The 26,214-nt window shown below is 47.5% G+C and overlaps 1 protein-coding gene across 2 annotated transcripts in view; it reads right to left on the bottom strand.

Annotated features, from left to right (window-relative positions):
- The window catches only part of LOC118621718 (prolyl endopeptidase), a 107,427-nt gene that overhangs the window by 30,489 nt on the left and 50,724 nt on the right, over nt 1-26,214 (bottom strand). For both annotated transcript variants that reach the window (XM_036249077.1, XM_036249078.1), the window contains 3 exons: nt 20,492-20,683; nt 16,468-16,665; nt 10,809-10,912 (listed from right to left, as the gene is read on the bottom strand). In XM_036249077.1, the coding sequence (XP_036104970.1) occupies nt 10,809-10,912; nt 16,468-16,665; nt 20,492-20,683 (494 nt within the window). The remainder of the gene's footprint in view (nt 1-10,808; nt 10,913-16,467; nt 16,666-20,491; nt 20,684-26,214) is intronic.

Raw genomic sequence — 26,214 nt, 5'->3', positions numbered from 1 at the left:
CGCAACTCCTCACACACACACGCATGTCCACACACGCAGCTGGGGGCAGGAGGACAGAAGGCAGTATCTACAACCCAGCTCAGCAGAACTGACCGGCAGCTGGTTCTCATCTCGTAAGAATTAACATGAGCTGCATTTATCGATGCAGCTGGAGAAGATTCCCACTTCCTTCTTTAGGACATTAACCAAGGTCAACGACAAGGCTTTCTCTACAGCCTCCATAAAGCCGCAGTGTTTACATCAATTTCCCCATGAAGACCCAGAACTTCCCACACTTCAGCGACTTGACTGCTGAATGTGACCACCTGATCGCAGAGGCGGGCACAAGCTCCTGGGGCAGGTGGCAGTGGGCTCAGGAGCATCACATAACCACGGACAGGGGCTGGAGAGACCGCTCTGCCGCCCTGTGACCGGGCAACTCACCTACCCTCCCTGCACGGTGGGCTCTCCGCCTGGAAAATGAAGACCCTGAGAGTCTTATCTCAAAGGGTGGCTCTTCTCTGAAGAAACGAGGTGATGCACAGGCTGGCATACTCTGTACACACCCACGCTACATTTCCAAGTAACAGCTAGACAGCCCCCTTCCCTGTCTTCTGCTCCAGACTGAGTTCCCAAGGGCGGGAATGAGAAGAAGAAAGAAGGAAGGAAGGAGGAAGAGGAGGAGGAAGGAGGAAGAAGGAAGCAGCAGCAGCAGCAGAAGCAGAGAGGCTTGTACACAGGAGATGGGACCTGGCTGAGAGTGGAGCACAGGAAACAAGCAGAGCGAGATGGAACAGGAGGGAGGGCCAGGCAGAGGTGAGCCTGGACGGCGCTGAGCACGTGGGGTGGGGTCTCGGGCCAGTGAGGATGGATGAGGGAGGGCATCAAGGGCTGGGCAGCAGAGCCCTGACCACTTTGGTTCAGCTGTTGGAGCGCCCGCCCATGGACCAAAGGGTCTTGGGTTCAATTCCTGGCCAAGGGCACATACGTGGGTTGCAGGTTTGATCCCCAGCCCTGGTTGGGGTTGTGCTGGAGGCAATCAGTCAATGTCTCTCTCTCACATCGATGTTTCTCCCTCTCTCTTCCTTCCATTCTATCTAAAAATCAATGGAAAAATATCCTTGGGTGAGGATTCACCAAAAATAAGAGAGAGAGCTGGACAGAGGAGCCCATACTCGGCACCGACAAGGACCAGGAGCTTGTGTGTGACCCTTTTTAGTCCCGTCAGGATGCCTTCTACTTCACAATATCTTACCATGTTCACCCCTATTACATTTCTAATCTGCCTCTTACATTTAGGCAGCCCTGGGAGTAAACAGAAAAATCCAGTCTACTTTCCTAAACCCAGGTGGAAATGGAAAATGTCCCTCCCTCCTTTAGACCAATGACGTGGGGTCAGGCACAGCTCCGCCTCCGGGAGGTGATGAAATACCGGAGGGCTCGGTGTTCTCGCTCACCCCACCTTCCAAGGCCATCGTGTAGCTCCCGGCAACGGGACAGCAGAAAGGAAACCGTGTAGCAGATGGAGACCCCACAGTAAGCTCCTACGGTCTCTTCTTACCTTTTGGCCTGAAAGAGCAGGAAGCCAAAGGACACCTGTCTAGTTGGCGACCTACAGAAGACGTACCCGAGGTTTAGGGCTGAGGCCATCACAGTGAAGCAGGAGAAAGATGACCCCCAACTCTCTCCTGCTGAGCCTACTCAATGCACAGAAAATCCAAACTATTATCAGATTCCCTTTCTAGACATCCCCCTCATCCTATTAATTCTTCATCTAACTTCACCTATTAAAAAGGCAAAAATAGCCCGGCCAGTGTGGCTCAGTGGCTGAGCATTGACCCATGCACCAAGAGGTCACTGATTCCCGGTCAGGGCACATGCCCAGGTTGTGGGCCCGATCCCCAGCGGGGGGCATGCAGGAGGCGGCCAATCGATGTTCTCTCTCATCGATGTTTCTATCTCCCTCTCCCTTCCTCTCTCTCTAAAATAAATAATAGAAAAAAAATTAAAACAGGAAGACAAAAATTCAGACACTGGAATGGATATGCTCCAAGAGAAGGCAGGTCAGACGCCTGCTTTGGGCACAGACATGCCTCACGGGGCGCGCGGCACAAGCAGCAGCGGGCCTGGGCCAGCGCTTCCGGAGACACCTGCGAACACCCCTCTGCACCTGAGTTAGGGGCCGGCTGTGCCGGCACAGCGTCGACGCCAACCTGGGTAAGCCCCTGAGGTCCAGCAGAAATGAAACGAAAAAAGCAAAAACACAAATATTTACATTTTATTTTACTTCTGAGCATACTTTAAATGGAATTTGAAGTATGAGCAACATTTAAGACTTAAATAAAGCTCCTCAGATTAAATATAAATGCATGTTATGTGTGCATAAAACGTATATGATATAAATAAATGGAAAAGGCAATGAGAATCTCCATCAGAATGAAGTAAGGAGACTAGAAGCAAACACTAAAATGAATTTACAGCCCCCTCCTGTCTCCCCTTTCACACAGAGGGTATTATTTTTATTGTTTAATAGGTTCCATAACAGTCTACAAAGTAGTCACTAGGTACATGATGTAGAATACTTTTAAAGGTAAGGAATCTTAAGGATTTAGAGGCCTGTTAGTCTAATTTGTTTATTTTAGAGGTGGGGGGAAAAATCCCCACACCAAAAAAAAACCGATTGAGCTATAGAGAATGCAAATAACTCATCCTGGTAACAAAATGTGCAGGGTTTGCACAGCGCTGGAGTTCTACATTCTTGTCTGGTCTCTGTCAATTATTAATGGTGTGATCACTGTTAAAACACATCAATATTTTTTTTTTTAATCCTCACTTGAGGACACTTCTTTTGCATTTATCTTCAGATAGAGTGAGAGGGAAAGAGGAGGGAAGACAGAGAGAAACATCAATGTAAGAGAGACACATCGACTAGTCGCCACCCACATGACCCCAACTAGGGCCGGGGACAAACTGCAACTGAGGTACGTGCTCTTAGTAGGAACCAAACTCGGGTCTCTCAGGTCCACGGGCTGATCCTCTAATCGCTGAGCCGGCCAAGGCAAAACACATCACATTTTTAATTTCCATGTTTGTAAAACGAAAGGGCTCAGCTAGATGAACCCTAATGTCTATGCAATTGGAAGGCATATAACTTTGTCCAGAGCTCAAAACCGTATCGGCAGAAAAATATACACTGAGGAAAAGCAAGAGAGCAGCTATGAAATTAGGGACCTGGCCACCTCCCAGAAGGCCGAAGCACAGCATGCTTCCACTCCAAAGAGCAGGCCCCTCGGGGTGGCCTGGGTCCGCAGCCTCTGCAGGGAAGTCGAGGAGGGTGCTTTGGAGTTGGTTATCCCAGGCAAGAAGGCTCCCGTACGTACGAAACAACTGAACAGCCACCTGGACATGGGCGCACCTAGCTCCTCATTCTGCCAGAGATGACCCCCAGAGTTCGTCTGGTTTTTAATGCTCGCCTCCCATCACACTTCAGCTAATGTCAAGACAAGAGTTCAGGATTGAGGCATACTCCTGTTCTAGAAGCAGTATGAAATGTCTCTTCACAGGAGGAGAAGCTCTTTTCAAAGGTGCTTCTCTCTTTGCAGTGTGTGATTTATCCTGTTCACAATGACAAGATTTGAAAATTCAACTTTTTCAGAGTCTTTGTTTTTCCAACCTGGATCCTGACATTTGGGTACCTGGCCACCAGGAGGCGGTTGGTTTTGTTGGACTTAGGGTCCACATCAAACAGTTTTAACAGAAGGCCTGTTTGGCCTTGTGCGGCAGACTGTTAGTTGTCCCCCAATATCCATTCCCTCCATTTCCATGATAATAAGGGCAAAATTTTAAGCTGGATACAGTCTTTGTAGATATACATCTCTAAGCCACCTCCTAGCACTAGGGGTGGCCACATTTGTTTTCGCAAAAAAAGGTGAATAAACGTCTCTCCTTTAGAGCCATGGTTATTCTCACTTGTCTCCTGTTGCTCACAGCTGAATGTAATCTGTGTAACACACCTTCAGATTCAGATTCAGTTTTAAAAACAAATAATTATTATTAAATGGCAAAAGATAAGTGCCATCAGCCCACATACCATTCATAGGTGATACTACGCTATTAATTCAGTTCTAATAAGCAGGAAGTGACGTTCTACTTTGGAAAAAGTAAGATAATGAAATATAACATCCCCCCCCACAACATAGTTTTCCAGCAAGCAGCTGGAGCTGGCTGTTGGCTGAGTAACCTGAAATCCACCCACCTCCACATCGGCAAAGCTCCCCACCCTGCCACTTTCAAGGGCCTCAAATGCCAAGACCAATGTAAACAACATTCACACCTCTAAACTCGGTATCATCTGTAGACATCTAAATATTAAACACCTTGTATACATTCCAGTGACTACAGGCGTCACTGTGGCACTGAGCGGCTGCAGAGCCTGCTCCCTGAGAGTGATGGCCTCTATCACATTTTTAAAAGTACAATAAACCTAGACTGCCTTCCAGACGTCAACCTACACGTGCAAATCCAGTCAACACCTATTCCGAGCAACATCTTGGCAAAGCAAGCTGAGCCCATTCCTGTGACGCGAGTCACTGCCAAGTCCCCCAGGAGGCCGGCCAACGGGCTGCTTCTCCCGGCCAGTTCCCGTGCTAGGTCACCAGAGACGTTCAGCAGTTTTCCTGGCCCCATCTCACTGCAGGCCCCATGCGTAGTTTAAACAGGACCCATTTCCGCAGAGGGAGTGCAGAGACGCTCAGAGGAAGGTGGGCACCGGCATGGGTCAGCCTGAGTGTCCATCCGCCTTGCCACGGGCCAGGCCCACAGGAGGCTCAGGGATTCTCCCCAGACCTATCGTGGGGATCGGTGGCTCAGTTCTCAAGGCCACCTTTGATTTTTGCTGAAAGTGGGTTACATGTTCTCAGGTTGCTGCAAAGTAATGTCCTTTTTTAAACCACAGAGGACTTACTACAGTGATATGGAAACTGCAGCATCTACAGACTTGGATCCCACAACTCAATCTTTATTATAAGACAGCAAGAAAGCAAAGACTCCTTCTTATCAGTTACAGTCAAACTATCCTAACAGCTGCCATCTAACAGGGAAAGAAACACGAGCCCTCTACACACGAACACCGTGCTGCATCTGGAAGGCCTGCGCGAGCCGCAAGGGCAGGGATGAAGGGGCGCACGTCAGCGAAGCGCACCTCCAAAATCACACACGTACTCAGGCCGTCCACGGTCAAGAACTGACAATATTTAAAGCAGTCTTCTCTCTGCAAGCAGGGCAGGCCCTCAACAAGTTCTTTGTAAAAATGTTTCCCCACTCACTCTTCACGAACACGTTCCGAAGGTTTCTGAGAACAGTGTCCTAGAAAACAGCCACTAGCTCAGGAGTCAGCTCACCGAGGACGTGGTTGAGTCAACACTCAGAGGCTGCAGGAGCCTCTTCTCAGCCCAGAAGTTCATGCGCATCGAACACGAGTTCCTGCTCTGAGAACAGTTCTCTGAGTGGCAGAGTCTGCGCACCAGCGACTGCACTCCTCAGCAAGACTAGAAAAATCGCAGTTAAGTGAAAGGAAAAAATTCCCCCTCCTTCCACCCCAAGGCATGGTAAACCCAAAGAATCATCTAGTTGCGACTTTCTGTTCAGCTACACAGCAAACCACCTAGGGGATGCTCCTGATGTTCGAGTACGTATCCCTGTAGGTAAACATCACAAGTAAAATTCATACAAGGTGTAAGAGAACAGGAATCGAGATTAAAATTCGATGTTACATGCTTATAATTCTCATTATCTTTAAACTATATTGATTTAACCTTGTTTCTGCCCCATAAAATTGGCTCTTCCTTCTGAAAAACTGTCTTCTATAAAATATGGAAACTGTTGTTCATGGAGTTTAGTCACAGTACACTCAGTTTACCATTCTTTTCATGTCTATAAATTCTGTTTCATTTTGGGAGGAGAGAAGCCAATCTCTCAGCTGGCTGAACAAAAATGAGATACTGAACCCCAGTCAGTTTGGCTCAGCAGTTGGAGTACTGGACCACGGACCAGAGAGACCTGGGTTCGATTCCCACTAAGGGCAGGTACCTCGGTTGCAGTTTGTCTCCAGCCCTGGTTGGCAACCAGTCAATGTGTCTCTCTCACATGGATGTTTCTCTCTTTCTCTCTCTCTTCCTCCCTCTCTATCTGAAGATATATGCAAAAATGTCCTTGGGTGAGGATTAAAAAAAAAGAGTCCCGGGTTTGATTCTGGTCAAGGGCACGTACCTCGGTTGTGGTTAGATCCCAGGCCTTGGTCGTGGTCATGTGGGAGGCAACCAAGCAATGTGTCTCTCTCACATCGATGTCTCTCTCTCTCTCTCTCTCTCTGTCCCTCCCTACAACTCTATCTGAAAATCAGTAGAAAAATATCTGTGGGTGAGGACTAAAAAAAAAAAAGATACCGAGAAACCAAAAAGTGCACTGTTGCTACACTCCATTCCTTCATCATGCCACGTCCAACCGTGGCGCAAACACTGCTCCATCCACAGATGGTGGCCAAGGGCGAGCCCGCTGCATGGGACACGAGGGCAGTCTTGAACCTACTGGGAAACTGTGCAGTTATGCTGCCACAGGAAGGCGGAGGCAGTCTCTGAGTGCAGGGTGCTGGGAACATTGTTCAGGGGTGCTGGGGGGACGAGGAACTCCAAAAGCACCCAGAGCCCGCCCAGCGTCCCTCTGTTGGGAAGGCTGCCTCCTCGCGGCCGGCAGGGCTCCAACTCTGCGGACTGCAGCCGGACCTCTGCCTCCGTCACCGGTCCCATCTCGGGGGCGTCTGACCCTTCTGCAGCCTGACCTCTGCCTCCGTCACTGGTCCCATCTCGGGGGCGTCTGACCCTTCAGATCTCGGTCTCGACTTCCCAGTCTGACGATACATTTCCAAAGTTAATTTATGTAAATTAATATAAACTTCCTGTGTCTGAACTTTCTCTACATTCAAAAAGTACCACCTGCCATTGAATGTCATGTCATAAATATTTGCTGACGGACTAAATTTCAACTAACATTTCCCTGTTTTTTCCCTTTTGTTTAAAATGAAACATATTACTGACTGTAAATGTAGACAGATTTCTCAGGAAAATCACCTATTACCACACCTGTTTAATAAGTGTAATTTCTAATGTTCAGTGTTTCAACTTCTTTTTAAAGACATGGGCACAGAGGTTCTGATCAAAATTATGTGGTCATATCATTCACAATAAAAGGAGACAGAAAAGACTAGTCCACTGTAGATCTGATAAACCTGTTAAAACTAAATTCCTAATGTACCGCAGACTGGAAGAACAACGAACAATTTTCCAGGGTCTGATTTCAAAATTATATTTGATATAGATCAATTTTCTCCCTACAGCTGCAGTCAGGAATGGAGAAAGGCTATAACGAGAGCAGCCCTGTTCTGCGTCTGTCAGCAAAATATGACACCCTGTCCTTCACCCCTGCCCCAGTCCAGATGCTCGGTCCCGAGTGAACGGAGATCACACCCAGAACAGCCCCCTGTGGTTTCTGCAGCTGCGTGTTTCTCTGACCCTCCCTCTCTCCTGGGGCTCAGTCTACCTCCCGGCTACACTGCCAGGCAGATGTGCACGGCCGTGACCGCCACCAACCGCACTGGCCACCCACACAGCAGAATCTGTGCCGCAGTCTTTGCTTCAGCACGACAATGGTGCCTCACAGACTGGAGCAGGCACGACGAACAGCCTGGGGATCGTCTTTCACAGTTACATCCGTGGAATCAAAAGCCGTACTACCCTGAAGTGACTGGAAACAGAAAGGGAGCAGCTCCTTTCAGAACACGGCGGCTCCTTTCCCGCGGCGTGGGGATGCTTTCCAGGCACGCACAGATCCCCCCGGAGGGCGACCCCCGGCCGCAGCGTGAGGACATCTGGCACACTCAGTTTCTCGCACGGGCTCTGCCGCACACCTGAATCTCGGCCGCTACAGACGGGCGCGGAGCGAACAAGCGTACGGTGCTGTGCATGCAAGGGCACCTTCCCACTGGGAGAATCCACCCCAATGAGGGCACAACAGACACAAGCCTCCTGCAGGCGCCACGCCGAGGCTCTGCCCTGCCCGCAGACAGCTGTTTCCTGGAGGCGGAGACAAGGACAGTGCAGTGAGAGCTGGGAGCCGACGTGCTCTGTCCAGCGGCCATCTCTCCGGTGTCCGCTCTGAACCCTTTCCCCCGCTGCAGCAGGGCAGACGGAAGGTTGTCAGCATCTGTGCAGCTCCATGTCAGGGAAGTTCGCCCTGTGGATGTCAGGCGCACAGGATTCAGGGGGTCTGCCAACGACACATGCAACTGGCATCGCTGAAGCACGTTCCCTCCTGTTTATTCTGGAAATTTCAGGCTGCTGTGTCCACGGGGAAGAGATTTCTACTCCACAGAAGCACCTGCTCAGCAGTAGTTTCACCTCTTCATTTGTAATGGAAAACAATCCACAATAGATGGTAACCAGTCTGTGTGTCACCTGGAAAGAACACCAGTGCTACCGGAACACAGCAAACGGCTTTCCGACAGGAGGCCACTCCAGCCACCCTCACTGCGGAGTTCTGTCCTGGTAAAGCTGTCTCCCGGACGCGGCCACTGTTCCAGGCCCCTTTCCCGCCCCAACTCCAAAGGGAATTACACACAGGGGCAGTGTGTGTTGTGGGAAGATAGAAAAGGGAATTTTGTTTGCTTATTTTTAAATACAGACCTGAGGGGCTGAGTAGTCGATATGAGAAGGAGAAGACAGGGTGTCTCTTGTAGGCAACTCTGCCCAATTCTGGGGCAGCCAAGGCTGCACCCTTGATGGCAGAAGAGGGGATGGTCACTGTTCCTGAGCATCCCTGATATTATCGACCTCCAAGGCAGTGATGTGTGCACACACACATACACACACAGTGAGATGGAGAGACACCCCCCCACACGCACACACAGACAGCGAGACAGAGAGACACCCCCCCGCACACACACGCACACACACGCGCACAGACAGTGAGACAGAGAGACACCCCCCACACGCACACGTGCACACACACACACAGACAGTGAGACAGAGAGACACCCCGACACACACACGTGCACACACACACAGACAGTGAGACAGAGAGACAACACCCCCCCACACACACACACACAGCCTGGGGATGCCCAGGCAAAGACTAGAAATAGGCAATGAGATGGCCAACTGTTACAGTTGATAGGATCGACTTTTCTACACATGGAGAAAAGGAAAAACAGCAAAGAATGACAGCCTGAAAGTGATTTTAAAAGTCTAATACAGGACCAGACTGAATGAATGAATCATGTAAGCATCAGACAGGCTGGTGGCCCCACAGGATCCTGCTCCAGGCAATGGCTCACCTTGGAAATGAAAGAAGAAACAAGCCAAAGCAGATATGGAAGCCTAAAGGTCTGCTGTATTTATTGCCAATACTGCTTGAAAAAAAATGACTATATTCCATGTACAAGACACTTAATATCCACCATCTCACACAATCCTGCAGGAATCCTGCAAAGCAGTCACTGCCTCTGTTTTGCAGCTGGAGAAATGGCGGCAGAAAGGTTCAGTGGCTCGGCCGACGTCACCCAGTGAGTATGTGCGGATGTCAGGCCTCACAGAACTTCATGACAGAGGCCCTGTGCATCTCCTGAGGACATTCTGCTTTTATAAATACTATTTATTTGGACCAGGGATCGGCACACTTTTTCTTAGAGGGTACATGCTAAGTATTTCAGGCTTTGTGGGCCACACAGTCTGTCCCATCCACCCAGTTAAATCACAAAAGCAGCCACAGACACTCAGTAGACACATGGGCACGGACCTGAATTTCTCCAGTAAAACTGGAGGCCACTCTGCCAATTCCCCATACAGCTCAGGGGTTGGCAAGCTGAAGAGCTGGGCCAGGTCCGGCCCAGTGTCGGTTTCTGTAAACAACGCTTTATTTTTTCTTTAATCTAGATCTAGCCCATCATCTAGACTTTTTCTAGACAGTGAGAGGAATTCACTGAGCTAAAATAATGCCCCTGTTTCACAGGAACATTCTTGGGAGCATCCAGGGCTCTGTGTTCTAATTTCCCTTTATTCCTTAATCCTTGCTCTGCGGTCCGTGTGGCCCAGCCCTCCAGGCGGGGGAGCCCTGACAAACACCTGGTGCCCGAGAGGTGACCTCTCACCGCAAAGGAGCAGAGACATTCTGCGTCATCGACCGATAAGTGATTCAGTTTCTAGGAGACTCAGTACCTTTGGGGAGCTGAACAGATAAAAATGGAGATTCTTACCTTGAAAAGATGGTGACCAGAGACTGAGCTTGTGGTACGATGACAATTAATTAGTTAGTTAATTCATTCATTCTACTATTTTATGGAGTGCCCACTACTCTGTACCAGGCAGAAATACATACGAACTTCAGACTGAAGAGACCGACTCACAGCACTTGAGTAAATACCTTTCATAGAGCAAATCTACACTGTTGTTATGGCAACCACAAGACTTGAGCTAGAACACAGCCCACTGTCAAGCAAACGGACTAACAGAGACAAACTGCATTGCTTTGATAGCTGCTGAAGTGAGGTCCCCCGGACAAGGGGCTCGGGCTTCTTGTCAAGAGTTGCAGCTACGGGAGAACTTGCAGGCCCCGGGAAGGCGGGGACTGTGCCTGGTTCAATGCCCAGAAAGAGGAGCTCCAAGGCCTGTGGTCCGCATCACGGGGGATCACCTCCACAGCTCCTGACCAGCTTCGGTGTGCATGGCCCAGCCAGGCAGACGTCCTAGCTCACGTCAGCCAGAGCAAACACCCCTCCGTACCTGGACTGTCTGGTAATCGGAAGCGTCGATTCCTTTCACAGTCACCTCTCGGAAGACTCTGGGCTCCAGCTCCTCTTTGGTGAGATCGCAGTGGTAAATGACGCCTAGAAGGAAGCGGAAGTCTCGGGTTAGTCCACGAAGGCACCAGGCACCGCGGTAAGGCCCACAGAGCACTCAGGCACCATGAGGAGCGAGAGGAGCACCAGGGAGCCAGAGAAGAGGAAAGGCTAACTGTGCAGGGAGCCATCCACGCACTGCTTTTCAGTTTTTGATTATCCCAGTAATTGCGCACAACACACGCTGATAAATAGGCACCAGGACTCTCAGCTTATTTAATCACTGCGTAAAATTTCATTTCCTGCATTTAATGTTAACATTTAACAACCAGATCGAAGAAACAATAAATAGGCCGTGTCCTACTGTTTGGAAACAACAACGCTGCTGTGGTTTATCACACAGAATTAGTCATCCAGAGTAGCTGGTGTGGAGACAACCCTCCCACGAAATACTTTCAACCCAGCTGTCAAGTACACGAAAAATCAATGTGGTGATCCCCACACTTGCTCGAAGACCAGAAACCAAACGGTGCTCCCACGGGACACATTCTCACCGACTGATCTTGTATTAAAACGGCGGCTGGCTTTCTTTTCAACTCGCCTGTGGAAGTACTTCACTAACCTCGAGAAACCACTCTCTGCCCCCCACTGGCAGAGTAGTGCACTGAGATTCCTTAACAGCACGACGGTTAATCCTCACGGTTGTTCTCTCAAGGATCATGCTCCCAGACACATTATTTTAAGGCTCTATCATAGGGTGTACAATTAACACCGACATTGGGGAGGCATGTCACATGACTGCAGTACTGGCTTTCTTCTTAAACAGTGTAACTTAGGTACTTCCCAACTCCATCCCGGGCATACACTGAATTTCCCTAGATGAATGGCATCTGGAGGGCAAAGGTTACCTTCAGATATATGTGAATTTCTGAAAAGCTTCTTGACCAGTACCTGCCCTCCTTTCACAAAATACAAAAAAAACCCCAACTAAAAATCGAGATGACAGACCAAGCATGTGCCATCTGAACACCTGACTCACTGGCACCCCTGCTACCTCTGGTACAGTGACTGATGAAGGACCTGGGAGCCGGGTTCCCAGTGCCGACAGCTACTGGGTCCGTGAGCTCAGACAAGTCACCCAAGTACCAGAACGCAAACTCCCTAGTGAAAGACAGTGCATAGGAAACACACTCGAAATGCCTGTTCATCTAGAAAAGGAACTAAGACATCAAATCTTCCCACAGCAGAATGAAGTAAGTATGCTGTAGGGCTGGCTATGGCCTGACCTCTGTTCTGTCTTCCAGGAGGAGACTGCATGACCCCGAGGGTACCACTGCTTAACATATTTGATCAATACTTTCTATGTACAGATCCATCTGGGTTAGCCATTCACACATTCACATTGTAATGTGAATCCTTATAATGTAATGGTGCTTGGTGTCCTGTCTTATTTGGCTCCTTAGGGACAGAGGAAGGTGGGGGTCTGGAGAAATCCTAGAATCATGAACCAGAGAGGATGGTTTAGGTGATCTCCAGGAAATCCATTTCAAAATTTAAGGGTGAAAGAGAGATCTGGATTATGGGTGTCCTTTAGGTGTCTGGACTTGAGGAGAAGGTCTCTGATGAAAACAAGTACTTTAGTAAGGTTACTCTGGCAACAGGAAAGAGGCAGGATGATCAGCTGAGGTAGTCCTGTTATAATCCAAAATAAATGTAAGGAGATACAATAAATGGAAGTCAGCAGAAGCGAAAACTCTGAGAAACTGTGAAAGAAGAATCAGAAGGATATGAAAAGGTGGAAAGGCAAAAGAACTTGGCAAAAGATGTCCCACATAGACACTGTTATGATTATAGGTTGGATTTTAAGGGTTTTAAAAGGAAATGAACCAACTAAAACAAGTCTCTTAAAAATGTTTTGTGCTCCTTGGTATTTACCCAAAGGAGCTGAAAACATGTTCGTCTCCATGAAAACCTACTCATGGGTGTGCAGCAGCTTCACTCCTGATTGCCAGAGCTCAGAAACCGCCAACATGTCCTTAGCAGATGAACGTGTAAGCAGACCACGCTGTGCCCACACAGTGGAATACTATTCGGTGCTAAAAGGTAATGAGCTCTCAAGACATGAAAAGATAGGAAGCAACCTTAAATGCATATTGCTAAGTGAAAGAAGCCAATTTGGAAAAGCTACATACTGTATGATTTCCAACTATATGACATTCTGGAAAAGGCAAAACTACGGAGACAGTAAAAAATAAATCCGTGGTTGCCAGGGGTTGGGAGATGGGGTAGGGTGAAGAAGCAGAGCACAGAGGATCTTTAGGGCAATGAAAATACTCTGCAGCACACTATACTGATGGATACAGGTCATTATATACTTATCCAAACCCATAGAAGGTGTAACACCAAGAGTGAATCCTAAGGAAAATCATGGACTTCCGGTGATAATGTGTCCGTGCAGGTTCATCAGTTGTAAGAAATGTAATACTCTGGAGGGGATAATGTTTATAGTGGGAGAGACTACGCATGTGTGGGAACAAGGGTTACATGGGAAATCCCTGTACCTTGCCCTTAATTTTGCTGTGAACCTAAATGTGCTCTGAAAGTGTTATTTTTTGCCTGTCCTAGTCTGGGAAAGTTCTTCAATTTCTCTTTGCTGTTTCCCAGAGCCATGCACCTGGGGCTGCTGTACTGTATTATTACAACGTGCAAGGCTGTCTGGAGCTACCCTTAGACAACCTCTGAGGTTCCACAAGTACAGAATTAATCGGCCACCAGGAATAAGAGCCCTGTGCTCCAAACTGCCCTGGTGCCTGTTTTCTCCCATGTGGCTCAGTGTACAAAAGTCTGAGGTGGCTTGGGCTCAAGGCGCATCTTCGCTATGTACCTCCATGGGGACCAGTCGGCTGCGGCGTGCACCTGCCAGCTGTATCCCATGTCCACAGCAGCTGGAGCTGCAGCTGTTTTTGGCTCTGGGGCTTTCCTCATAATATCGTATTTCTGTTGTTTACTGCAGCAGGGGATCGCTAACCTTTAGACACCAGAGCAAGACAGCGTTTAAGGTGACGTGTGTGTATGGATGTGCACATACACATGCTGGCAATTCTTTCTTTTAAGAGATCTAGTTTAAATATCTGATGACCATGTTTATATTTGGACCAAAAGGCCTGAGGTCTGGAAGTCCTGTTCTCTGGTTTTTACGTATCAAATCTCGTCAAGGAGAGAAAAAACAAAGCTGGAGGCAAAGGAAGAACAGAAAAAGGAGAAGAAAGCACTACAGTAGCAAATTAAGGCTTGTTCAGAAGCTGCCTGACGGCACAGAACGAAGAACATACTTCTCTTTTCAACCTTCACAGCCACACTCACGGGTAACATTTCCCTGCCTGGCACACAAGCCACCCTTTCCACAGGGACAACGAGTCCTTTCTTCCCCAAGTAATGATGAGTTTGTTCCTGAAATAATGGCCACATGTGGTCACTGGAGGAGGTGTACAGACCTTCGGTGACTGGCTCTTAACAAGAGCAGGTGAGTCATCCTCTACTCTGTTCTTCTCAGCCCTTCGTGCGTTGAAACTGTTTAAGCTACGAGATTTTCCAGTGTGAAACTCAGAACCAGTGTAACCCGAGCAAACAAACTGGGACCTTACAGCAGTGGACTGAGAATGGCCATCTGGAGGAAACTGGTTTGTCCTGGTTCCTGTGCACTGGCTGCCGCTGTACCCCAGTCCCTGGGGAAGCAGGGTGAGGCGTGGGCCACCAGATGTGGAGGTGGAGACCATCAGTCCCTGACTCCTGGCCTGGTTTCCACAGCCTTGTGGGCACGTTTGCTAGCCCCCGAGGTCCTCTGAAAGGCACGTGGGAGAGAAAAGCTTGCCAGGGGTTTCGGGTGTGCCGTCAGAGCTACTTACAGAACATCACTCTTTTGGTTTTAATATCCCTGAGAGCGACCTGTCAGACGATGAATGGGATTTCGATGAATGGCTGGCTCTGTGACTGAGACGCGAACAACAAGTGGATGCGGCATCACTGCCACCGGCCAGACACCAGGAGGGCGGAGCCATGTGGGCACCTGCCTGGCTCCCCCACACCTGCTCTATTTGCCAAGGACCGAGGACAGAACTGGGTAGGACCAGAGGGCTACAGAGGAGCTTGAAAAGCAGAAAGGAAATGCGCATTTTTTTCAGCTTGGTCGAATGCAAACTACCAACTGAACCAGGCTCCTGGGACAAATCAGTACGTGTATGGCTTCAGCTATAACAAAAACAGTGCAGTCAAGTGGAGAAGCAAAAAAATAAAATAAAGTAAAATGAGTGTGACCAACTTTAAAAAGAGTTAAAAAGAGACCTATAGTTACTTTGGGGAAAATTAACCCATATCATGACACGTAAAACTACAACTGATAAGCACTTTTTTCTTTTTCTTAGAACCAAAGAAGTTTTTTTCCCCATATGATGCAAGACTATATTTTTAGAATTAGAGTGAAACCTCGGTTCTCGAACTTAATTCGTTCAGGAAGGCTGTTCGAAAACCGAAGTTTTTCCCATTAGAAACAATGTAAACGTAATTAATCCTTTCCACACCCAAAGTAATTCCCTGCTATAACCTTTCTTATATATAGTACATGTCTAACATACTGCTTAATGTATAAACACTTTATAAACAAAAAGGAAATAAAATATAAACAAAAATTTAACAAAAATAAAATGTACAGTAAAAGATGAAAATTTAATAATAATAAGCAGTGACAAAAGCAAAAAACCACGAAAATATCCACAGCACGATTTCCTGTGCTGTTAACGGTGGTAAACTGACTCACTCATACCGTTTCCCTCGCCTGTCACCCGAGAGCCTGGTGACACACGGGTGTTAGCATGGAAGGGCTGTTGGGCTGAGAAGGTGAATTGTTTGGGATAGAAGATGTTCAAAAACAAAATTACTTTTAATTCAGTTTAGCAACCGCAGAACTTATTCTCAGTTTGTTCTAGGAACTGATTTTAAGGTCAGATGTGACTACAGATTTTTTTTAATTTTATCCTCACGCGAGGACATTTTTGCATTTATCTTCAGACAGGGGGGGGGAGAGAGAAACATCGATGTGAGAGAGACACATTGAGTGGTTGCCACCCACAGACCCCAACCAGGGCCGGGGACAAACTGCAACCAAGGTGCATGCCCCTAGCGGGAACCGAACCTGGGACTCTCCAGTCTACGGGCTGGCGCTCTAACCGCTGAACTAAACCGGCCAGGGCGTGACGACAGATTTTTATTTTAAGCTTTGGTTATCTGCACTGTGGGTGCCCTGCTACACCCAGACCAGGGCTGAATCTAAGGTTCTCCCTGTTCACACGCACTTTTTCCATCCACCCCGAACGACAGGTGGTCCTGTGCCCAGAACAGACTTGGGATGTAAGATCAGTGACAGTGTGGTTTAGGCGGGCATCTCCCCTTGTTCAGAGCATCTGCGTTGGTGTTTTATTCCCATTCCGTGACTCGGCTGTAACACAGCACATGAGATTTTCAGTGTCACACCCTCGTATTCCCATGGCCCCCAAGACACCCAAACGTCAGTCTGATTTTTATAAGAACCGCACTGGTGAAAGACTCACCTGGGGATAAAAAGGAAGTAAACTGATAAAAGATCTCGGTGTCCTTCTTCTGACCGCTGTACCCCACGATGCTGCCGACCTCCAGCGGGAAGGTCTTCAGGAGCGCGCCCGTGGCCAGGTCGTGAAGCTGCAGGGTGTTCTTCACATCGTGGAGGTAGCACAGCACCAGAAAGTTGGACCTGACGCAAGCCACCCATTCTGCAAGGCAAGCACAGAGGAAGCCTCAGGCGGTGTGGAAAGGAGAGCGGAGCAGGCGACGGCACTGCAGTCCTGGAGCTCCGCCGCGCGGTGCAGCACGGCCCCGCAAAGTGACGCCCCCACTGCTTCTAACGGGTCACCCCGTTTCCAGCGCGTTCCTTTGACAGATGCTTGTCACTGTTACGTCTAGAGGAAACAAGATGTTCTCCACCTTGGGCCAGGGGTTTTTGATTATCTAGATAATACAAGCACTATAAATAACCCTGCCTATCTATTTTGTGCTCAGTACCATTTTACAGTAAATATAAGGAAGAAAACAAGTGATCCGTTTCCATCGGGGTTATTTAGTTGACAAAAATGTATCAAGCCCTCGGTATGTTCCAGGTCCCCTGCAAGGTGCCAGGGGACAAGCAGGGAGATGATGACACTTCTGCCCTTAAGATGCCATCGTAGAAAAACACAAGTAGTCATGAGCAAACGGAGGCCAGCGACTGGCTGGCTGCAGACTCGGCAAAGCGAGAGCCTTTCAGACAGTGCTGAACTGAGTCTGAGCACAGGGCTGTGGACATGGGGGTGCCTGGGGTGTGCCCATGGGGATGAGGTGGCAGGAAGACAGGCGACTCAAGGTTCAAAGGCCAGAGCTCGGAATGAGGACAGAGAAAAGGAATAAGAAGGAGCAGATGAGGGCACAGCAGGGAGGGAGGGAAGGAGACTGGTAAAGAGAACAAGGGGGACCTGCTTTTCAGAAGAGAAAGTTTGCTCGGTTGAAGGGGGTGGCAATGGCGGCCTGACGGGGCTCTGTGAGCTGGGCAGGAGGGGACTTCGGTTCTGACCGGGCTGCACCGAGGAGCTTTATTCAGACGAGGGGGATGTAAACAGAGATGCCTTCGAAGAAGAATACAGAGCAGTGGAGGTGCACTGGGGGTGGAGGGGAGACCAGAAGCACACTCCTGTATAAGCCAGTCCCACCAGGTGCGATCAAGTCTGGAGATGCAGGAAAATACACAAAAGGCATTTTCCCAGAAGAATCCCCAGGGCTTGGTGAATGCGGGGAAATGAAAGGTCAGGTAGAGAGAGTCCTCCTCACTCCCAGGGCTGCAACTTCAGCCACGGGGTGGGGTGTCCTGGGGCAGAGCAGGAGTGCCGGGGGGGGGGGGGGGGGGCGGGTAGGAGGGAGGGGGGGGCGGCGGCACAGCACAGCCATTTCCTCTGGACAGATCAGCCTGAGGTACGGCCAGGCCGTCCGGAGGGAGAAAGGCTGTGGGAACCGAAGCAAGGACAGGGCTGCACGTAACAGCTCAAACGTGTGGATGACAAGCCTTTCTTGGGGTTCCTGGTGGGAAGTTTGGCTGGGGGATCCTGGATCCTGCTCCCTTTTGAAACCTATGAAACTAGTCGTTCACGCTTGTAACATTATCAGTTCTCAGCACAAGCCAGTCATCGTCAGGGGGAGCTCTGTGGACCACAGAAGTTTTATCAGGTTAGGTTGTTTTCCACAGAAAACTCCCTCCAGGCAAGACATAAGGAGCTCACACAGCTAAGTCATGCGCTCCTTCTCCAATGCGGTATTTTTTTTTTTTTTTAAGTACCTCAATCAAGTAATATATTTCATGTGGCCGTACTGTTTTAAAAAAAGCATGGGGGAAAAACAGAAGTGAATTACTCTATCGAAGGAGCATCTATTAACCACGAGCACATCAGAATTATACAACAGACAACGTGAAGGGAAAAAGGACAAGGTGATTTGCAGATTGCCATTAATAAAAACTTGACTTTATAGCTGCAGTTTATGACTCATCTCTAGTTTTCATTCTCCACAGGGCATTCTGTGCTAATGATATACAGCAAATTCAACTGTGCTTCTCTGGGAATTGATGAGTTCTAGGGAATATTGAAGGTTGCCCCTTTCCAGCCTAAAGAGCTTATACCCTTCCAGAAGGAAGGTTATAAAAATATATCACCCCTCAAATCTCAAAGCAGTGATTTGCATTTCATTAGACCTACAAGCAAAATCGGATGTCCCCTTAAGGTACAGTCAAACCACTTCTTCTGTGTGGCTTTAAAAGGCAGGAAGTCACATGCCTTGGGAAACAGTACTGTCTTTGAGAGCTCCCTAGTCAAGAATCACTGCTCCAACTGACCTGCACCTGGAAAACACCCAGGACACCCTATATGACATGCTACCAAAATCCCACATGGACCTGCCAACATATGAGGCTAATGCACACAGCACTTCAGAAACACCCACTAAATGCCCGGCCGTTACCACCTACAGGGGACATTCTCCCTCAATTTGGAGAGAAGCCATCAGGCTACCAAAGCCACTCCACACCCAATTCCTCACATGAAGGTGTTAAAGGAGATGGCCGAAAATCCGTTTCTGGACTCATGGATCACTCATCCAAATACAAGTGAGGGCACAGAGTGAGCGGAAGGCCCGGAGACAAGTGAAGGGACTTCTTTGCAAAGGGCCCTGTCATGGGGACAGCCAGCTTGAGAGACGGTGCTGGTGCCCAGTCCACCCCGGAAGCTAAGGGGACGGTGGCTGGGACACCGAGAAGGCAGGAGCAACGTGGACTAAGCACTTCGGGGGAAGAGCACAGACGGGCTGCTGCCGGGAAGGTGCGGATGGCTGCTGGAGGCAAGAGAAGCATGCGATTGTCTTGGGTCCTGTCCAACATAACTTCCTGCGGGTGTGGAGGCCGCAGTACAGAAGAGGGGGGCGGGGCGCAGCCAGATGCTCAGAGGGAGGGGAGAATCTCAAGCAAAGACCTAGAGCAGTGCTTCCTCTCGGGCCAAGGTACATGCAGCGGGGGGCCCGAAGGAGTGCCCACGGGCAGCTCTCCCTGGGACAGTCAGCACAGCCATCCGCCCACCTTTCCCCTCCACCCACTGTGGGAGGCCAGGTGTAAGCATCCGCCAGGCACAGAGCACACCCTCCTTTCCCAGGACGTGAACCTGGATCGGACGGACTCCGGCAGCTGTGCTTTCGGCTCTCTGACAACCTCACGTAAGGACCGTTTTATCTCTGCAGATCCCCAAAGGATTTATTTTCCTACTTAAATACCTTACCCCTTCCCGTCTGGGATGGCCCTAGCTTGTATCCCCACTGAACCCATCAGCAGAAGTTCACCTCCACTCATAAACTCTTCATTAGCTTGAAGATAAGGGGACTCTCTTTTTGTGTAAAAACCCATAGCAAAATTAGTGAGTCGTATTCTAATCCAATCCAGCTTCGGGCAATAAATAATTGATAAGCAGCACACCATTTTGGGAAGATCACAGAGGAACGAGTAAGAGGAAAGCTCAGGGCACTCTGAGCAGGGCTGATACGGAGGCCAACGACCTCAGTGCACGCAGCAGCCTCCACCGTGGGTTTCATTAAATCTGACAATGGTCCACCCTCTTTTCTAATAAGACGACTGTAAATCCATCCTACGGTCTACAACAGGTACAATACAAACAACCAAAGGTATTCAAAAGTGAAAAGCTAAGGCATTTGAATCCAAATGGTTTAAAAAATTAAATGTAAGTGATTATTATCAGACAAAAACTATGCAAAGGCAACTGAGTTTTGAAAAAGTACCATCGTTGGTAGTCTGGGTTCATACCATCACAATTATTATGAAGACCCTGCATAGCAGTGTAGTAACTACAAGGATGTCATACAGTGAACACTTGACTACACTGTTCAGACACTTCACGCCCAGGGATTAGAGGCTGAAGGTTCTTTGCCTTGTCATCGGTCACCAGAGAATGAGGTGCGCCAATTTACCGACGTGCTCACCAAACACAAAAGCACAGCTTTCAAGCCGCAGAGCCTTACCTAAGACATCCTTCTTGTGCTCAGGTACAAGCACTTTCCACCTGGACTCCTCGGGGTCCGTGAAGTCGATGTTGATCAGGCGATAGTTGGGAGAATGGCGATTTGTCTTGAACGTGAACACCGTCCCTTCGTTCGTCACGTAGTCATACTCTCCTTCAAAGTTGTCGATCAGCTTTACCCACTTCAGGATCCCTGGGGAGAGACCAAGCACGTCACCTCGCCACGGGTGAAACGGTGTGGTGTGTGTGCAGGGAAGGGCAGGCAGACCCTTCCGTCTTCACAGCGAGAAGTGGATACCATATTTGAAGATCGAAGGTGTGACAAAGAGCGAGGACAAGTCTGGGTAAATTTTAAGGTTTTGAAAACTGTGAAGGAGTTTGTTTTTCCTGAAAAGCCTGGTGCTGAAGGAGTGAAGGGCCTCTCGTTTCAGCCCAGCACCCCACGGAATCTGGGGAACCCTCTTCGACCTGAGCGTGTTCCCACACCTGAGCACTGCCCTCTGCCACGTCTTCACCACTTCCCTCCGGGTCACGCCAGGGCTCCCAACTGGGGTGAGCCATCCCAGGGACATCTGGAAAGTCTGCAGACTTGGCTGTCACCACTTGGAAGGGGAGAAGGGGGCTACTAGTAGAGTCTGGTGGGGGAAGGCCAGAGACACTGCTGAACGCGCTTCGGCTCACAGAGCGGCCCTGGTCCGCAGCACTAGCCTCCTGCGTCTTCCCGCCGCCACCCCGGATCTGCTCAATGGAGCGGCCACCGCAATGTTGTAACATCTAGAATCGGTCCATGTTGGTGCCCTTAATAACTTCCTCATTCCTCTCTGAATAAAATCCAAATTCCTTTTTATGGTCTCCCTGCCTTGCATGTTCCGGTCCCTGCCCACTTGGCCAACCTCAGCTTGTTCCAACTTGCGCTGCACACCCGCCCTCCAGCAACCCTGGCCTTTGTGAGGCTGCTTCAAACATCTTCCACCTTGCTACAGGGTGCCTCCTGGGCCTGGCCACTCCCCACAGCTGGGCCCCTCTAATCGGTGCCCAGACCATTTCTTCACAGCACTTCTCTCAAGATAGGTACTTTTTTTGCTTGTTTATAATTCAACTTTTCTATTCACTATTTAACGCTCAGCACCTAAACAGAGTGACAGGTACTTCAAAGGTGCAAAATAAAAATGGTGCTGAATGAAAGAAGGAACACTTTTCTGTCCTTTAGTGCTAAGAACCGGCCTGGAGATGGTCATCACTAACAAAATCTTAAATGTGGCTCACTATTATCATCATTTAAATGGCTCACTAAATGCCACTTTTCCCCCCCTTTATCAATTTTACAGAGAGAAGTGAGAGGGAGAGAGAGAAACATCGATGAGAAAGAACATCGATTGGCCGCCTCCTGCATGCCCCCCCACTGGGGATCAAGCCCACAACCTGGGCATGTGACCTGAGTGGGAATCGAACCAGTGACCTGTGGGTGCATGGATCGATGTTCAACCACAGAGCCACAATGGCTGGACCTAAATGCCATTTTCAATATTAGAAGAAAAAAAAAAAAAAAAAACCCCACTGGGAGGACACCTGCTTCACAATGTATCAGACATGGATGTTCAGAGTATATCTCCAAAGTTTTATGAACAAAATGTTCTATGACTTGTAAACTACGGAACGGCAATGCCAGATCTTAGCTATTCCCCAATATCTCCTAGCTTCAATTTCACAGCAAAACTGCTATATTAGTTTGGATGGTTCATTTATATTCCTTGAATCTTTCAAGGTGGTTTTACATGATCTCATTCATCTCTATAGCAAAATATCTTTACATAATTGGTTGTTGAATTAAATTTATCAAAAAAATATAATCCCATGGTAAAAAGAAAGTGAGTTTTTGGTCAGACACAACTGAATTAAAACTCCAGCTCCAACAATATTTAGTAGTGTGACCTTGAGCAATCTCTTTATCCCTTGATAAACTTCATTTTCTCAACTGTGAACTAGACATGGTAAGTAGATTATATTATTATAAAGTGACTACTAATACCTACTCCACAACAAAACCTCAACAAAATAAACAACTGAAATTAAAACTAATAATAAGATGAGCAGTTTTAAAATAATCTATAGCTTTCCTACATGTTAGCAAAAACTAGTTACAAAATATGGTGGGTGGGGGGTTCATTTACAATAGAATCAAACTTAATAAAATATTTAGGAGGGCACTTAACATGAAATGTAGAATTTATACAAAGAAAGCTCTGAAATTTTTCTAAGGAATCTTAAAAATAGCACCAAACAAGCAAAACCTGAAAAACTGGAAACCCTAATCCCTAGATGGGAAGACAGTATTTCAAAAGTGCAAATAATCCCAGAGAAAAACTACAAACTTAACACAATTCCAATGAAAATCCAAATGAGATTTGAAAGGAATCTGACGACCTCATTCTAAAGTTTACCTGGAAGAATAAACACACAGGATGATTGATGCCTTTTTGATAAGGCAGCAGGAGGAGTTTCTTGCCTACGATGCTCTAAACAAGCCCCTTCTCTCCTGGAGGTAGTCACCATCCTGAATTTCACGGTAACCTTACTTTCCTTTGTTCTTTTTCTGACTTAATGTGCAACCGTAAACACTATAGTCCAATCTCACCTTGTTTTTGAACTTCATATATAATGAAACATACAACATGTATTCTCTTGTATCTGACTTCACTTGATAGCATGTTTATGAGATCTTCACTCTCTGGTTGTTACTGACTTATGACTAAATCCTACTGTGCTCAAAGAACATACTCTGTCTGCTTTCAATCATTCAAAACTAGTTCAGAAACACTTCATGGCCTAATTTTTTATTTTTAAATGTTCCTGTATGTGACTAAAAAGAACATGTATTTTGCATCCTTTGGGTGTGGTATACTAAACGTCCATTAAGTCATTTGTTAAACGTATTGTTCAAATCTATATATTTACTGATTTAGGGGGTCATTTTTTTTTCTATCTGTTCCAAGAAAGATCTGTTTAAATGTTTCTCTATGGTTGTAGAATTATCAATTTTTATGTGGATTTTTATTAATGTTTACTCTGTGTAATTTTAAATCATGTTGTCACATATACACAAAGACAGAATTATATTTAAATAAAACTGAATTGAACCTTTTATGACGAGTTTTATCTCTAGTAATGCTGTTTAACTGTAAAGTCTATTTAAATACTAAGACAGCCAGATCACTTCCACAATAACTTAGGCCAGCTGTTCTCTACAGAATGGCTGATCCCAATGATGTAGCTTATCACTCCTGAAACACTGGCTCTTTTCCATGCCTCATGTTTTCCTCCTCTTGGTAGCCTACATTCTAGATAATTTTTTACATCTACATTCTATTTTATTAGCTCTCTCTTTAGCTGTGTCTCGTCTTTACCTGAATAACTGAATTTTTCAATGTTAAAAACCATAACTTTATCTGTAGAAGTTCTACTTAGTCCTCTTCCAAATCTGTTTGTTCATTTTTTAACAGTATCATGTCTCTTGCTTTGCCGCCAAGCTTCTCGTTTATCTTTTTTGTAAAAGCATCACATTGTTTATTTATTTATTTTTAAACCCTCACCCAAGGATATTTTCCCATTTATTTTCAGACAGAGTTTGAGGAAGGGAGGAGGGAGAGGGTAGAGAGAGAGGGGAATATTGATGTGAGAGAGACATATCGACTGGTTGCCTCCTGCATGACTTCGACCAGGCCGGGGACCGAACCCAACTGAGGCATGTGCCCTTGACAGAAATTGAACCCGTGATTCTTTGGTCTGCGGGCTGATGCTCTAACCACTGAGCATCAGGCCAAAGCTGACTGTTTATGTCTAAAAGTGTATGTACCGCCTTGGCCAGTTTGGCTCAGTGGTTAGAGCGTCAGCCTGCGATCCAGAGAAGCCCGGGTTCGGTTCCCGCTAAGGGCATGTGCCTCGGTTGCAGTTGGTCCCCGGCCCTGGTTGGGTCGTGTGGGTGGCAGTCACTCGATGTGTCCCTTTCACGGCGATGTTTCTCTCTCTCTCCCTCCCGCTCTATCTGAATAAAAAAGTGGAAAAATGTCCTCGGGTAAGGATAAAAAAATTAATAAAAGTGTATGTACCGTACTAGTTTTACATCAGGAATCTGATCATTCCCCACCAGTATTTCTGTTGGCTCTGCTTCTCACGCTGGTGAATTTCTTCCCTGGCTTTGTGATTTCTGACTGTAACCTGGTTTCCCTTCAAACATTACCTGTAGGACTTCTCAGAAACCTGAGCAGAAGTGGCCGCTTCCACAGAAAATTTGCATTTGCCTTCTGTTTGCCTCCTGGGAGGCAACCAAACTGAGAGAGCTTTAATTAAATTACTGGTATGAGGATCTTCTGGACCGCAAAGGGACAAACAAGACAAACTGCACTCATGTGAAGGTCAGCCTTTCTAATTTGGGGAGAATTGACATCCTACCTACTCCTCCCCTTCACTAGGGCCAAGGTAAAGACAGGCAGGTTTTCTTCCTATAACCTCCCTCCCTCTCACCTCCGGCTCTACCTCTGGTAGGTTTCTCTCCCCGTCACCCTGACACTGAGGGTAGCTCTCATTAGACTCTCCACCATGGAGAGCCAGAGGCTTTACTCCCAGCACCCTTGCCGCTAGGGGCCACGGGAGGGGCCACGGGAGGGACGCGCAGCCTCCGTGGCCCAGCAGAAACACTGAGGCACAAACCAGGATTCCTACTTTCATTTGGCCTTTGGCCTCCATGGTTTTTCTTCTTTTGTGCCAACTTAGCAATATACTTAGAAAGTTTTTACAACATTTTAGTTGTTTCATTTGGGAGGCTATTTAGAATATATAATCTGACAAACTCCCTCAAACAGAATCCATCCAATTTTCATAAAAGGTTGAGCTCTGCACTCAAGTCACAATTTTATTTTCAATGACAAACTGCTAATCTTAAAAGCAGGTGACCACTCAAAGGTAATCTGTACCTTAGTTTACATAAAATAATGTTTTAAAAGGAAAAACCGAAAAAGTATTCCTTAGAAGAATACGTAACAAGTTAGCTGGCATTGCAAAATTTGTAGACAATCAGAAAGGTGTATTTATTCATAATAAGAATGATAAAACATAAATTTCTGGACTGTGACTTTTGTAGACATAGAATCTTGGTTCAGGGAAATGTCAGATTCCTTAAATGTTCCCCTGACAATAGAACACTTTGCAATGTGAAACTTTTATTCCTCAAAGTAACCATCTTAGGGTTTCTGCCTGAAAAGGTCTAGTGGCCATGGTGGTGGTATGCATTATGACCCTACCCGGCTCTGCAAAAAGTCACTGAAATATCCACCCAAGGCAAAACACAGCAGAGACGGCCTTCAGTACTGCTGTATAACCAGGTGAGCCTTGTTTTAAATAATCAAGCTCCACTGAACACAAAGAAACAGAAAAGTTTGTGGTCTTATCTCCCACCAAATTCTGAAGTCATAAACGACTTCCTTCACCTTGGTCATAAATGATACTCTAAGCCGTGAATCCCTTCAGATGAGGGAAAGTGGCTGGATTTGTCCAAATCCAGCCATAAATTCGAAGAGCAGCTGAGAGTACCAGTCCTCCCAGGGCGGCACGTTTAAAACGGGAGCTCACGAAATCCTTCTGCTTTCCTGAAGCCCTTGCCCCGCAGGGCTTTGGACATGACACAATTCGAGAGAAATGACCTTTCAGATGAACAATGGCCTAATTCAG

The sequence above is a fragment of the Molossus molossus genome, unplaced genomic scaffold (assembly GCF_014108415.1).
Source record: "Molossus molossus isolate mMolMol1 unplaced genomic scaffold, mMolMol1.p scaffold_m16_p_8, whole genome shotgun sequence".
Taxonomy (NCBI): Eukaryota; Metazoa; Chordata; class Mammalia; order Chiroptera; family Molossidae; genus Molossus; species Molossus molossus.
This window is presented reverse-complemented; position numbering and strand designations above follow the sequence as displayed.